This window comes from Hemitrygon akajei, chromosome 17 (assembly GCF_048418815.1).
Source record: "Hemitrygon akajei chromosome 17, sHemAka1.3, whole genome shotgun sequence".
NCBI lineage: Eukaryota > Metazoa > Chordata > Chondrichthyes > Myliobatiformes > Dasyatidae > Hemitrygon > Hemitrygon akajei.
Window position 1 is genome coordinate 89,883,470 of NC_133140.1, and position 17,299 is coordinate 89,900,768.

Below are 17,299 nucleotides of genomic sequence, written 5' to 3' on the forward strand. Positions count from 1 at the left end.
GAACCCCAGCTGTAACTCCCCCCAAACCCCATCACACTGAACACCAGCTGTAACTCCCCCCAAACCCCATCACACTGAACACCAGCTGTAACTCCCCCAAAACCCCATCACACTGAACACCAGCTGTAACTCCCCCCAAACCCCATCACACTGAACACCAGCTGTAACTCCCCCCAAAACCCCATCACACTGAACACCAGCTGTAACTCCCCCAAAACCCCATCACACTGAACACCAGCTGTAACTCCCCCACACCCCATCACACTGAACACCAGCTGTAACTCCCCCAAACCCCATCACACTGAACACCAGCTGTAACTCCCCCCAAACCCCATCACACTGAACACCAGCTGTAACTCCCCCCACACCCCATCACACTGAACACCAGCTGTAACTCCCCCAAAACCCCATCACACTGAACACCAGCTGTAACTCCCCCCAACCCCATCAGACTGAACACCAGCTGTAACTCCCCCCAAAACCCCATCACACTGAACACCAGCTGTAACTTCCCCCAAACCCCATCACACTGAACCCCAGCTGTAACTCCCACCAAACACCATCACACTGAACACCAGCTGTAACTCCCCCCAAACCCCATCACACTGAACACCAGCTGTAACTCCCCCCACACCCCATCACACTGAACACCAGCTGTAACTCCCCCAAAACCCCATCACACTGAACACCAGCTGTAACTCCCCCCAAACCCCATCACACTGAACACCACTGTAACTCCCCCCAAAACCCCATCACACTGAACACCAGCTGTAACTCCCCCCAAACCCCATCACACTGAACACCACTGTAACTCCCCCCAAAACCCCATCACACTGAACACCAGCTGTAACTCCCCCCAAACACCATCACACTGAACACCAGCTGTAACTCCCCCCAACCCCATCAGACTGAACACCAGCTGTAACTCCCCCAAAACCCCATCACACTGAACACCAGCTGTAACTCCCCCCAACCCCATCAGACTGAACACCAGCTGTAACTCCCCCCAAAACCCCATCACACTGAACACCAGCTGTAACTTCCCCCAAACCCCATCACACTGAACCCCAGCTGTAACTCCCACCAAACACCATCACACTGAACACCAGCTGTAACTCCCCCCAAACCCCATCACACTGAACACCAGCTGTAACTCCCCCCACACCCCATCACACTGAACACCAGCTGTAACTCCCCCAAAACCCCATCACACTGAACACCAGCTGTAACTCCCCCCAAACCCCATCACACTGAACACCACTGTAACTCCCCCCAAAACCCCATCACACTGAACACCAGCTGTAACTCCCCCCAAACCCCATCACACTGAACACCACTGTAACTCCCCCCAAAACCCCATCACACTGAACACCAGCTGTAACTCCCCCCAAACACCATCACACTGAACACCAGCTGTAACTCCCCCCAACCCCATCAGACTGAACACCAGCTGTAACTCCCCCCAAAACCCCATCACACTGAACACCAGCTGTAACTCCCCCCAAACCCCATCACACTGAACACCAGCTGTAACTCCCCCCCAAACCCCATCACACTGAACACCAGCTGTAACTCCCCCCAAACCCCATCACACTGAACACCAGCTGTAACTCCCCCCAAAACCCCATCACACTGAACACCAGCTGTAACTCCCCCCAAACCCCATCACACTGAACACCAGCTGTAACTCCCCCCAAAACCCCATCACACTGAACACCAGCTGTAACTCCCCCCAAACACCATCACACTGAACACCAGCTGTAACTCCCCCCAACCCCATCAGACTGAACACCAGCTGTAACTCCCCCCAAAACCCCATCACACTGAACACCAGCTGTAACTTCCCCCAAACCCCATCACACTGAACACCAGCTGTAACTCCCCCCAAACCCCATCACACTGAACACCAGCTGTAACTCCCCCAAACCCCATCACACTGAACACCAGCTGTAACTCCCCCCAAACACCATCACACTGAACCCCAGCTGTAACTCCCCCCAAACACCATCACACTGAACACCAGCTGTAACTCCCCCCAAACACCATCACACTGAACACCAGCTGTAACTCCCCCCAAACCCCATCACACTGAACACCAGCTGTAACTCCCCCAAACCCCATCACACTGAACACCAGCTGTAACTCCCCCCAAACCCCATCACACTGAACACCAGCTGTAACTCCCCCAAACCCTATCACACTGAACCCTAGCTGTAACTCCCCCCAAACCCCATCACACTGAACCCCAGCTGTAACTCCCCCCAAACCCCATCACATTGAACACCAGCTGTAACTCCCCCCAAACACCATCACACTGAACACCAGCTGTAACTCCTCCCAAATCCCATCACACTGAACACCAGCTGTAACTCCCCCCAAACCCCATCACACTGAACACCAGCTGTAACTCCCCCCAACCCCATCACACTGAACACCAGCTGTAACTCCTCCCAAACCCCATCACACTGAACACCAGCTGTAACTCCCCCCAAACACCATCACACTGAACACCAGCTGTAACTCCCCCCAAAACCCCATCACACTGAACACCAGCTGTAACTCCCCCCAAACCCCATCACACTGAACATCAGCTGTAACTCCCCCCAAACCCCATCACATTGAACACCAGCTGTAACTCCCCCCAAACACCATCACACTGAACACCAGCTGTAACTCCCCCAAACCCCATCACACTGAACCCCAGCTGTAACTCCCCCCAAACCCCATCACACTGAACACCAGCTGTAACTCCCCCCAAACCCCATCACACTGAACACCAGCTGTAACTCCCCCAAACCCCATCACACTGAACACCAGCTGTAACTCCCCCCAAACCCCCTCACACTGAACACCAGCTGTAACTCCCCCAAACCCCATCACACTGAACACCAGCTGTAACTCCACCCAAACCTCATCACACTGAACACCAGCTGTAACTCCCCCAAACCCCATCACACTGAACCCCAGCTGTAACTCCCCCACACCCCATCACACTGAACCCCAGCTGTAACTCCCCCCAAACACCATCACACTGAACCCCAGCTGTAACTCCCCCACACCCCATCACACTGAACCCCAGCTGTAACTCCCCCCAAACCCCATCACACAAACACCAGCTGTAACTCCCCCCAAAACCCCATCACACTGAACAACAGCTGTAACTCCCCCAAAACCCCATCACACTGAACACCAGCTGTAACTCCCCCAAAACCCCATCACACTGAACACCAGCTGTAACTCCCCCCAAACCCCATCACACTGAACACCAGCTGTAACTCCCCCCAAACACCATCACACTGAACAGCAGCTGTAACTCCCCACAAACCCCATCACACAGAACACCAGCTGTAACTCCCCCCAAACACCATCACACTGAACCCCAGCTGTAACTCCCCCACACCCCATCACACTGAACACCAGCTGTAACTCCCCCAAACACCATCACACTGAACACCAGCTGTAACTCCCCCCAAACCCCATCACACTGAACACCAGCTGTAACTCCTCCCAAACCCCATCACACTGAACACCAGCTGTAACTCCCCCCAAACCCCATCACACTGAACACCAGCTGTAACTCCCCCCAAACCCCATCACACAGAACACCAGCTGTAACTCCCCCACACCCCATCACACTGAACACCAGCTGGAACTCCCCCCAAACCCCATCACACTGAACAGCAGCTGTAACTCCCCACAAACCCCATCACACTGAACCCCAGCTGTAACTCCCCCAAACACCATCACACTGAACACCAGCTGTAACTCCCCCCAAACCCCATCACACTGAACACCAGCTGTAACTCCCCCCACACCCCATCACACTGAACACCAGCTGTAACTCCCCCCAAACCCCATCACACTGAACACCAGCTGTAACTCCCCCCACACCCCATCACACTGAACACCAGCTGTAACTCCCCCAAACCCCATCACACTGAACACCAGCTGTAACTTCCCCCAAACCCCATCACACTGAACACCAGCTGTAACTCCCCCCAAACCCCATCACACTGAACACCAGCTGTAACTCCCCCCAAACCCCATCACACTGAACAGCTGTAACTCCCCCAAACCCCATCACACTGAACACCAGCTGTAACTCCCCCCAAACCCCATCACACTGAACCCCAGCTGTAACTCCCCCCAAACACCATCACACTGAACCCCAGCTGTAACTCCCCCACACGCGATCACACTGAACACCAGCTGTAACTCCCCCAAACCCCATCACACTGAACACCAGCTGTAACTCCCCCCAAACCCCATCACACTGAACCCCAGCTGTAACTCCCCCCAAACACCATCACACTGAACCCCAGCTGTAACTCCCCCACACGCGATCACACTGAACACCAGCTGTAACTCCCCCAAACCCCATCACACTGAACACCAGCTGTAACTCCCCCAAACCCCATCACACTGAACCCCAGCTGTAACTCCCCCCAAACACCATCACACTGAACCCCAGCTGTAACTCCCCCACACGCGATCACACTGAACACCAGCTGTAACTCCCCCAAACCCCATCACACTGAACAACAGCTGTAACTCCCCCCAAACCCCATCACACTGAACACCAGCTGTAACTCCCCCCAAACACCATCACACTGAACACCAGCTGTAACTCCTCCCAAACCCCATCACACTGAACACCAGCTGTAACTCCCCCCAAACACCTTCACACTGAACACCAGCTGTAACTCCCCCCAAACCCCATCACACTGAACACCAGCTGTAACTCCCACCAAACACCATCACACTGAACACCAGCTGTAACTCCCCCCAAACCCCATCACACTGAACACCAGCTGTAACTCCCCCCAAACCCCATCACACTGAACACCAGCTGTAACTCCCCCCAAACCCCATCACACTGAACACCAGCTGTAACTCCCCCCAAACCCCATCACACTGAACACCAGCTGTAACTCCCCCCAAAACCCCATCACACTGAACACCAGCTGTAACTCCCCCCAAAACCCCATCACACTGAACACCAGCTGTAACTTCCCCCAAACCCCATCACACTGAACACCAGCTGTAACTCCCCCCAAACCCCATCACACTGAACACCAGCTGTAACTCCCCACAAACCCCATCACACTGAACACCAGCTGTAACTCCCCCCCAAACCCCATCACACTGAACACCAGCTGTAACTCCCCCCAAATCCCATCACACTGAACACCAGCTGTAACTCCCCCAAACCCCATCACACTGAACACCAGCTGTAACTCCCCCAAACACCATCACACTGAACACCAGCTGTAACTCCCCCCAAACACCATCACACTGAACACCAGCTGTAACTCCCCCAAACCCCATCACACTGAACCCCAGCTGTAACTCCCCCCAAACACCATCACACTGAACACCAGCTGTAACTCCTCCCAAACCCCATCACACTGAACACCAGCTGTAACTCCCCCCAAACACCTTCACACTGAACACCAGCTGTAACTCCCCCCAAACCCCATCACACTGAACACCAGCCGTAACTCCCCCCAAGCCGCATCACACTGAACCCCAGCTGTAACTCCCCCCAAACACCTTCACACTGAACACCAGCTGTAACTCCTCCCAAACCCCATCACACTGAACACCAGCTGTAACTCCCCCCAAACACCTTCACACTGAACACCAGCTGTAACTCCCACCAAACCCCATCACACTGAACACCAGCTGTAACTCCCCCCAAACCCCATCACACTGAACACCAGCTGTAACTCCCCCCAAACACCTTCACACTGAACACCAGCTGTAACTCCCACCAAACACCATCACACTGAACACCAGCTGTAACTCCCCCCAAGCCGCATCACACTGAACCCCAGCTGTAACTCCCCCCAAAACCCCATCACACTGAACACCAGCTGTAACTCCCCCCAAACCCCATCACACTGAACACCAGCTGTAACTCCCCCCAAAACCCCATCACACTGAACACCAGCTGTAACTCCCCCCAAAACCCCATCACACTGAACACCAGCTGTAACTCCCCCAAAACCCATCACACTGATCACCAGCTGTAACTCCTCCCAAACCCCATCACACTGAACACCAGCTGTAACTCCCCCCAAACCCCATCACACTGAACACCAGCTGTAACTCCCCCCAAACCCCATCACACTGAACACCAGCTGTAACTCCCCCCAAACCCCATCACACTGAACACCAGCTGTAACTCCCCCCAAAACCCCATCACACTGAACACCAGCTGTAACTCCCCCCAAACCCCATCACACTGAACACCAGCTGTAACTCCCCCCAAAACCCCATCACACTGAACAACAGCTGTAACTCCCCCAAAACCCCATCACACTGAACACCAGCTGTAACTCCCCCAAACCCCATCACACTGAACACCAGCTGTAACTCCCCCCAAAACCCCATCACACTGAACAGCAGCTGTAACTCCCCCCAAACCCCATCACACTGAACATCAGCTGTAACTCCCCCAAACCCCATCACACTGAACCCCAGCTGTAACTCCCCCCAAACCCCATCACACTGAACACCAGCTGTAACTCCCCCCAAAACCCCATCACACAAAACAACAGCTGTAACTCCCCCAAAACCCCATCACACTGAACACCAGCTGTAACTCCCCCCACACCCCATCACACTGAACAACAGCTGTAACTCCCCCCAAACACCATCACACTGAACACCAGCTGTAACTCCCCCAAGCCCCATCACACTGAACACCAGCCGTAACTCCCCCAAACCCCATCACACTGAACACCAGTTGTAACTCCCCCAAGCCCCATCACACTGAACACCAGCTGTAACTCCCCCAAGCCCCATCACACTGAACACCAGCTGTAACTCCCCCAAACCCCATCACACTGAACACCAGTTGTAACTCCCCCCAAAACCCCATCACACTGAACACCAGCTGTAACTCCCCCAAACCCCATCACACTGAACACCAGCTGTAACTCCCCCAAATCCCATCACACTGAACAACAGCTGTAACTCCCCCCAAACCCCATCACACTGAACACCAGCTGTAACTCCCCCCAAACCCCATCACACTGAACATCAGCTGTAACTCCACCCAAACCCCATCACACTGAACCCCAGCTGTAACTCCCCCCAAACCCCATCACACTGAACACCAGCTGTAACTCCCCCCAAACCCCATCACACTGAACACCAGCTGTAACTCCCCCCAAACCCCATCACACTGAACACCAGCTGTAACTCCCCCCAAACACCATCACACTGAACACCAGCTGTAACTCCCCCCAAACCCCATCACACTGAACACCAGCTGTAACTCCCCCACACCCCATCACACTGAACACCAGCTGTAACTCCCCCCAAACCCCATCACACTGAACACCAGCTGTAACTCCCCCCAAATCCCATCACACTGAACATCAGCTGTAACTCCACCCAAACCCCATCACACTGAACACCAGCTGTAACTCCCCCCAAACCCCATCACATTGAACACCAGCTGTAACTCCCCCCAAACCCCATCACACTGAACCCCAGCTGTAACTCCCCCAAACCCCATCACACTGAACACCAGCTGTAACTCCCCCCAAACACCATCACACTGAACACCAGTTGTAACTCCCCCCAAACCCCATCACACTGAACACCAGCTGTAACTCCCCCCAAACCCCATCACACTGAACACCAGCTGTAACTCCCCCAAACCCCATCACACTGAACACCAGCTGTAACTCCCCCCAAACCCCATCACACTGAACCCCAGCTGTAACTCCCCCCAAACCCCATCACACTGAACACCAGCTGTAACTCCCCCCAAACACCATCACACTGAACCCCAGCTGTAACTCCCCCAAACCCCATCACACTGAACACCAGCTGTAACTCCCCCCAAACACCATCACACTGAACCCCAGCTGTAACTCCCCCAAACCCCATCACACTGAACACCAGCTGTAACTCCCCCCAAACACCATCACACTGAACACCAGCTGTAACTCCCCCAAACCCCATCACACTGAACCCCAGCTGTAACTCCCCCAAAACCCCATCACACTGAACCCCAGCTGTAACTCCCCCCAAACCCCATCACACTGAACACCAGCTGTAACTCCCCCCAAACCCCATCACACTGAACACCAGCTGTAACTCCCCCAAAACCCCATCACACTGAACACCAGCTGTAACTCCCCCCAAACCCCATCACACTGAACACCAGCTGTAACTCCCCCCAAAACCCCATCACACTGAACACCAGCTGTAACTCCCCCAAAACCCCATCACACTGAACACCAGCTGTAACTCCCCCACACCCCATCACACTGAACACCAGCTGTAACTCCCCCAAACCCCATCACACTGAACACCAGCTGTAACTCCCCCCAAACCCCATCACACTGAACACCAGCTGTAACTCCCCCCACACCCCATCACACTGAACACCAGCTGTAACTCCCCCAAAACCCCATCACACTGAACACCAGCTGTAACTCCCCCCAACCCCATCAGACTGAACACCAGCTGTAACTCCCCCCAAAACCCCATCACACTGAACACCAGCTGTAACTTCCCCCAAACCCCATCACACTGAACCCCAGCTGTAACTCCCACCAAACACCATCACACTGAACACCAGCTGTAACTCCCCCCAAACCCCATCACACTGAACACCAGCTGTAACTCCCCCCACACCCCATCACACTGAACACCAGCTGTAACTCCCCCAAAACCCCATCACACTGAACACCAGCTGTAACTCCCCCCAAACCCCATCACACTGAACACCACTGTAACTCCCCCCAAAACCCCATCACACTGAACACCAGCTGTAACTCCCCCCAAACCCCATCACACTGAACACCACTGTAACTCCCCCCAAAACCCCATCACACTGAACACCAGCTGTAACTCCCCCCAAACACCATCACACTGAACACCAGCTGTAACTCCCCCCAACCCCATCAGACTGAACACCAGCTGTAACTCCCCCCAAAACCCCATCACACTGAACACCAGCTGTAACTCCCCCCAAACCCCATCACACTGAACACCAGCTGTAACTCCCCCCCAAACCCCATCACACTGAACACCAGCTGTAACTCCCCCCAAACCCCATCACACTGAACACCAGCTGTAACTCCCCCCAAAACCCCATCACACTGAACACCAGCTGTAACTCCCCCCAAACCCCATCACACTGAACACCAGCTGTAACTCCCCCCAAAACCCCATCACACTGAACACCAGCTGTAACTCCCCCCAAACACCATCACACTGAACACCAGCTGTAACTCCCCCCAACCCCATCAGACTGAACACCAGCTGTAACTCCCCCCAAAACCCCATCACACTGAACACCAGCTGTAACTTCCCCCAAACCCCATCACACTGAACACCAGCTGTAACTCCCACCAAACACCATCACACTGAACACCAGCTGTAACTCCCCCCAAATCCCATAACACTGAACACCAGCTGTAACTCCCCCCAAACACCATCACACTGAACCCCAGCTGTAACTCCCCCAAACCCCATCACACTGAACACCAGCTGTAACTCCCCCCAAACCCCATCACACTGAACCCCAGCTGTAACTCCCCCCAAATCCCATCACACTGAACACCAGCTGTAACTCCCACCAAACACCATCACACTGAACACCAGCTGTAACTCCCCCCAAATCCCATAACACTGAACACCAGCTGTAACTCCCCCCAAACACCATCACACTGAACCCCAGCTGTAACTCCCCCAAACCCCATCACACTGAACACCAGCTGTAACTCCCCCCAAACCCCATCACACTGAACACCAGCTGTAACTCCCCCCACACCCCTTCACACTGAACACCAGCTGTAACTCCCCCCAAACCCCATCACACTGTACACCAGCTGTAACTCCCCCCAAACCCCATCACACTGAACACCAGCTGTAACTCCCCCCAAAACCCCATCACACTGAACAACAGCTGTAACTCCCCCAAAACCCCATCACACTGAACAACAGCTGTAACTCCCCCAAACCCCATCACACGAACACCAGCTGTAACTCCCCCCAAACCCCATCACACTGAACACCAGCTGTAACTCCCCCCAAACACCATCACACTGAACACCAGCTGTAACTCCCCCAAACCCCATCACACGAACACCAGCTGTAACTCCCCCCAAACCCCATCACACTGAACCCCAGCTGTAACTCCCCCAAACCCCATCACACTGAACCCCAGCTGTAACTCCCCCAACCCCATCACACTGAACCCCAGCTGTAACTCCCCCCAAACCCCATCACACTGAACCCCAGCTGTAACTCCCCCCAAACCCCATCACACTGAACACCAGCTGTAACTCCCCCCAAACACCATTACACTGAACAACAGCTGTAACTCCCCCCCAAACCCCATCACACGAACAACAGCTGTAACTCCCCCCCAAACCCCATCACACTGAACACCACCTGTAACTCCCCCACACCCCATCACACTGAACACCAGCTGTAACTCCCCCCAAACACCATCACACTGAACACCAGCTGTAACTCCCCCCAAACCCCATCACACTGAACACCAGCTGTAACTCCCCCCAAACCCCATCACACTGAACACCAGCTGTAACTCCCCCCAAACCCCATCACACTGAACACCAGCTGTAACTCCCCCAAACCCCATCACACTGAACACCAGCTGTAACTCCCCCCACACCCCATCACACTGAACACCAGCTGTAACTCCCCCCAAACCCCATCACACTGAACCCCAGCTGTAACTCCCCCAAACCCCATCACACTGAACACCAGCTGTAACTCCCCCAAACACCATCACACTGAACCCCAGCTGTAACTCCCCCCAAACACCATCACACTGAACACCAGCTGTAACTCCCCCCAAACCCCATCACACTGAACCCCAGCTGTAACTCCCCCCAAACACCATCACACTGAACCCCAGCTGTAACTCCCCCACACGCGATCACACTGAACACCAGCTGTAACTCCCCCAAACCCCATCACACTGAACACCAGCTGTAACTCCCCCAAACCCCATCACACTGAACACCAGCTGTAACTCCCCCCAAACCCCATCACACTGAACACCAGCTGTAACTCCCCCCACACCCCATCACACTGAACACCAGCTGTAACTCCCCCAAAACCCCATCACACTGAACACCAGCTGTAACTCCCCCCAAACCCCATCACACTGAACACCAGCTGTAACTCCCCCCAAACCCCATCACACTGAACACCAGCTGTAACTCCCCCAAAACCCCATCACACTGAACACCAGCTGTAACTCCCCCCAAACCCCATCACACTGAACACCAGCTGTAACTCCCCCAAACCCCATCACATTGAACACCAGCTGTAGCTCCCCCCAAACACCATCACACTGAACACCAGCTGTAACTCCCCCCAAACCCCATCACACTGATCACCAGCTGTAACTCCCCCAAACCCCATCACACTGAACACCAGCTGTAACTCCCCCAAACCCCATCACACTGAACACCAGCTGTAACTCCTCCCAAACCCCATCACACTGAACACCAGCTGTAACTCCCCCCAAACACCATCACACTGAACACCAGCTGTAACTCCCGCAAACCCCATCACACTGAACACCAGCTGTAACTCCCCCCAAACCCGATCACACTGAACACCAGTTGTAACTCCCCCCACACCCCTTCACACTGAACACCAGCTGTAACTCCCCCCAAAACCCCATCACACTAAACACCAGCTGTAACTCCCCCCAAACCCCATCACACTGAACACCAGCTGTAACTCCCCCCAAAACCCCATCACACTGAACACCAGCTGTAACTCCCCCAAAACCCCATCACACTGAACATCAGCTGTAACTCCCCCAAACCCCATCACACTGAACACCAGCTGTAACTCCTCCCAAACCCCATCACACTGAACACCAGCTGTAACTCCCCCCAAACCCCATCACACTGAACACCAGCTGTAACTCCCCCCAAACCCCATCACACTGAACCCTAGCTGTAACTCCCCCAAACCCCATCACACTGAACCCCAGCTGTAACTCCCCCAAACCCCATCACACTGAACACCAGCTGTAACTCCCCCAACCCCATCACACTGAACCCCAGCTGTAACTCCCACCAAACCCCATCACACTGAACCCCAGCTGTAACTCCCCCCAAACCCCATCACACTGAACCCCAGCTGTAACTCCCCCCAAACCCTATCACACTGAACCCCAGCTGTAACTCCCCCCAAACCCCATCACACTGAACCCCAGCTGTAACTCCCCCAAACCCCATCACACTGAACCCCAGCTGTAACTCCCCCCAAACCCCATCACACTGAACACCACTCGCAAAGCCTTGGATATCTTGGTGAAGGGGTTTGCAAAATGCTGGGTATTCTCACCTCTGAGTGCCCACTCTGACACAGCCACAGTTAGAGTGATTCCATGGTTAATGAGAACTGTGGTTGTTTCCTTGCACCTTGATGAAAAGTACCCCCAGCCTACACTTCAGCCACACATTACCTGCCCACCATCTCGGAATTGTTGTAGACAGGAATGTTGGGTTTATCCTTGTTGTTGTATGGCCCGAAGTGGCAGTTTGGTGCTCCAAACCATTCATCAAAGCCGTGTCTGAGGGGATGGAACTGGGCTCGATGCCCCAGGTGCCTGGGGAGACAGGAAAGCAGGTCCTCACAAGGTGGACTTTAACAATGCTGACTTAACCTCGTTCAAAGGAGATGTGAGGGGCAAGCTTTCTTTTACACAGAGCCTGGAATGCGCTGCCTGGATTGCTGGTGGAGGCAGAGACTTCAGAGATTTTTAAGAGAAGTTTAGATGACACATGAATATGAGGAAAACGGAAGAATGTGGACACTTGATTACTAGTTTAACTGGTTCAGTAGAACATTGCGGGCCGAATGGCCTGTTCCAGAGATGTACTGTGCTATGTTCTATGTAACAGACCTCATATTCTATCAGTTCTGGCCATGACAGTGCAGTGGGCAAAGTGCATGAACTCCATTACTAGCAGCAAAATCTTTTAGGACTTCACTATCTAATCCTCAGCTTCACAAATACACAGTCCATATAGGACCGGCTCGAAGAGAGGATTATGTCAGCTACTGAATGGAAAACAGATTGCGGCATCTGTGGTTCTTCAGGAAAGGTGGTGCGCCCTGGAGTGGGTGGGATGAAGACTGAGCATATCTGTGCGGGGATGGGAGAGTGTGGGCTGTTCCCCAGGGACAGAGCAAGAGGGAGACTTCACAGATGTGTAGTGTTTAAAATGTACAAGGCATTTGGACAGGAATATGGAGTGGAAAGATTTTAGGGATATAGGACAATAGGATTAGCTCATGGATGCATTAAATTGAAGGGCGTGTTTCTTACTGTAAAACTCTAAGAAACCCTGTCATTATACACTGTTCACGTTGTACATATCTGTGAAGATTGAAGTTAACCTACCATTTCCCAACGATTTTGCTGGAATATCCTGCCTTTTTCAGGAGTTCTGGCAACAGAATTTCTGAACCAGGGATTCCTCCCACGATTTCCTGTGGTGTGTATCCTGTGGAGACAGAGACTGTGGTGTCACTGTAAAGAGAAACAGGCACACTAAGAGTGAACACATTCATTTACTCAGCCCCAGTCCTCTGATCTGTTCCCCCACTGCCATCAGGTGTGCGTTCACACTTTGACTTGCACACTTATAGATAGATAGATAGATACTTTATTCATCCCCATGGGGAAATTCAACTTATTCCACAACAACAACTCCTGCTAACATTGCATCTCCAACAAAGCCAAATATCCCACAAGAACATTCAAAGGTCAGCCACCAGAGTAAAGTTTCGTCATGGAAAAACATAGACCAAGAGCTAATAGCACCAATAAGATTGAAGGACTTCTCCTTATAGGTATGTCTACCAAAAAATGTGATTTGTTTTACAGTCCAATTTTAACCCATATGCAACAAGTGTTTAGAGCAGCAGAAAAATTCCTAAAATTTTAAAGCGTATGGTGCAAATCTTCTCCATTATGGAACAATAATCATTTTCTATCTGGGGGAAACCATTCACTAACAGAACCTGGGAGGATAAAAGTATTACTACTCTTCAAGATATCAATGGGGCAAGTACTATCCTTAGCTTTCAAGAACTGGTATCTCGATATAATATTGATAAACACTCTCTTTTCTTCTATTTAGAGTAAGATCAGCTTGTAAAGCCTACGGGGTTCCCTGAGGGTCTGATTTAAAGGACTATCCCATTTTAAGTTGGATACAGAGTGCTCCAAGACATATAGTGTCATATATCTATGATAAATTAAACTCCCAGAATAATAGGAATGAAAGCCTGGGATAGGGACCTATCTGGATTGGCACAAGACTTAGACTGGGATACGATTTGGGATAATGCTGCTGGTGCTTCGAAAAACCCAAATCATCGGTATATACACTTGAAATTTTGTCATAGAGCATATCTAGCACAGAGAATTAGACATTAGATGGGACTGGTTCCTGACCCATATTGTTCATTTTGCCCCCACAGAATTGTTGGCTCTTTTATACATGTTGTATGGGAATGTCCAGGGGTTTTTGGTTTGTGGTGGAAGGTCATCAGTATGTACTCTTACAGAACTAACGGGGGGCCCAATTACCAATGGACCTCGCTGTACATCTTCTAAATGGATGGCTCCCACCTTCCCCTTACAGAAAAAACACGCAAAATCTGGCTGGCAGGCCTGACTGCAGCTAAGAAGATTGTAGTCCAGCGTTGGAAACCTACCCATGATATTTCAAGTACCCACTGGCTTCGGAGCTTTCTGGACATTTCTTACCTGGAATTATCATCAGCGAGAGTAAATAATGCACGACAATCTTAATGTGTTTGCAATGTAATGCAATTTTGATATCTAACTTAAAAGATCTTCTGTTAAAATAGGAATGCTCTGTCTGTGCATGCACTACTATTCAGTTGGTTGGTGGAAGGGAGAGGGGTGGGGGGGAGAGAGAGGGGTGGAGGGGGGAGGGATGAGGGTTGTGGGGATCACTGGGTTAAACAGTCAAAATGTAATCAGCAACTGGTTGTATTGAGTGTAATTTGTTAGTGTTGCAATAAAAATTAGTGATTAAAAAAAGGTCAGCCACAGGAAGAGGTAACAGGTAGCCACCAAAAATCTTGGTCACAGGAGGTTTCAAGATAGAGCGTGAGGAAAAGACTCTGTTTATTATTAACACAAGATACAAGAGTGGTTGGCAAGGATCCCTGTGAGGGCAGTGGGGAGGTGAAGGCTGGGGAGTAAAGTTAGACCATAGAACACCACAGAAAAATACAGGCCGTTCGGTCCATGTTATGGGACATTGTGCCATATTGTATGGGCATGTATTGTGCCGACTTTTGAACTTACTCTGAAATCAATCTAGTTCTCCATTTTTATTGTATCTTTGTTCCTTTCTAAGAGTATCTTAAGTTCTCCTAGTGTATCAACCTCAACCACCAGCTCTGGCAGTGTGGGCAGCCATGTGTTAAAAACGTTACCTCTGACACCCTCCTATGAGCACACAGGAAGGAATGTACAAATTTGTTTACAGAGGATGCTGGAATTGCACTCTCAACTTCGATGCCCTGAGCTCTAATAGTTTGGCACTAACCACTATGCTACCGTAACACCCTTCTTATCAACTGAAACACATTTTTGTTGCATCTGGTCTGGAACATCACAGTCATCAGCATTTCCATGTGTTTGTGTCAGGCTCCACACACAGTAATGCTGGTCAGTCAGCTGCTAATTAACCAACCTTCTACCCTGGAAATGGTTACCTTCCATTCCTACTCCTGCTTGAAAACATTAAATGCTCCTCCCCAGCTTTGATGAAAAGACAAGACTACATAGCCTACACCTCTGCAGATATGTCTCCTTGAATCCTAAGACTCAGGCCTCCAGATCAAGGGGATATGTCAACCTCAGGTCCTGTTATTTTGACCAGTAGGGGCTGCTTTGTAATGTAGGCCCTCACTCCCATACCCCCTCAGTTACCTACCCTGTCTCACATACTGTTAATGTATTCTGCCATTTCTGAACTCCGCAGTGTTGGCTTTCACCCAGAAACCTTGCTTGTATGTCCATGTTCACACTTACCTGATCTACACTTCATCATTTCCTACCTTCCTTTGGCCTGAACTTCACTCACCTCGTCACTGACACAAGCCTCTCCCTCAATCTAACGGCATCTCTTACTAGCTGTAGACAGTATCACTTTCCCCTCTGAGCTCCCTCCTCCTCAGCACTAACCCTCTGTCTCACATTCCCCCTTCCCCTGATACTGATTGTTTCACGGAGCAGTTACCCCCTTCCTCAGCCATCCTGTGCCTGGCTTCACCCCCACTGGTGCTGACTGTTTTACAGATTAGTTACTACCGTCACCACCAACCTCCACCCGGTGCTGACGGTTCCACAAAACACTTAGCCCCTCCCTCACCCACTGCTGGGGGCTGCCCTCACCATTGCGGGCGTGAGCGTTGGTTGTGTAGAAACCATTCCTGACAGGAAGGCGGCCAGTTAGCAGTGCTGCGCGGGCTGCAGGAGAGGAAACTAATGTCATTAACTATGTCAATATTCAGTGTACAACACTCAAAATGAGACTCGATGGACTAAATATTCTACTCCTATGTTCAATCAACTAATCTCTGCAGCTGAGTACCATTCAAACAGCCCACACTGACACACCCAGACCCTATCCTGTCACTCCACGATGGTGTCACTTGCCTACATAACCATAACATCATCACTCATAAACACCCTCTTCACAGTCACTCCAACACAACCCAAAATCATCACTCCCACACAGTCACTCCCAAACACACTTTGTACTGTCTCCCTAACACACCTCAATATCATCACTCCCCACACCACCACTCCAACACACCCCAGTATCATCACTCCCCACACTGCTACTCCCTGTCACGCCACAATACCATCGCTCCCCACACCACCGCTCCCTGACACACCCCAATATCATCACTCCCACAATGTCATTCCCAAACACTCTGCACAGTTGCTCCTCGACATACAATGCCATCACTCCCAAACACACTCTGTACTGTCTCCCTGACACACTCCAATACCAGCACTCCCTGACACACTCCAATACCAGCACTCCCTGACACACTCCAATACCATCACTCCCAAACACACTCTGTACTGTCTCCCTGACACACTCCAATACCAGCACTCCCAAACACACTCTGTACTGTCTCCCTGACACACTCCAATACCAGCACTCCCTGACACACTCCAATACCAGCACTCCCTGACACACTCCAATACCAGCACTCC

The 17,299-nt window shown here is 51.8% G+C and overlaps 1 protein-coding gene across 1 annotated transcript in view; it reads right to left on the minus strand.

Moving 5' to 3' along the window:
* The window catches only part of galns (galactosamine (N-acetyl)-6-sulfatase), a 47,372-nt gene that overhangs the window by 25,728 nt on the left and 4,345 nt on the right, over positions 1 to 17,299 (minus strand). Inside the window, exons 3-5 of the mRNA XM_073070529.1 lie at positions 16,466 to 16,540; positions 13,427 to 13,529; positions 12,485 to 12,628 (exon numbers count right to left, since the gene is read on the minus strand). Coding sequence (XP_072926630.1) covers positions 12,485 to 12,628; positions 13,427 to 13,529; positions 16,466 to 16,540 — 322 coding nt within the window. The remainder of the gene's footprint in view (positions 1 to 12,484; positions 12,629 to 13,426; positions 13,530 to 16,465; positions 16,541 to 17,299) is intronic.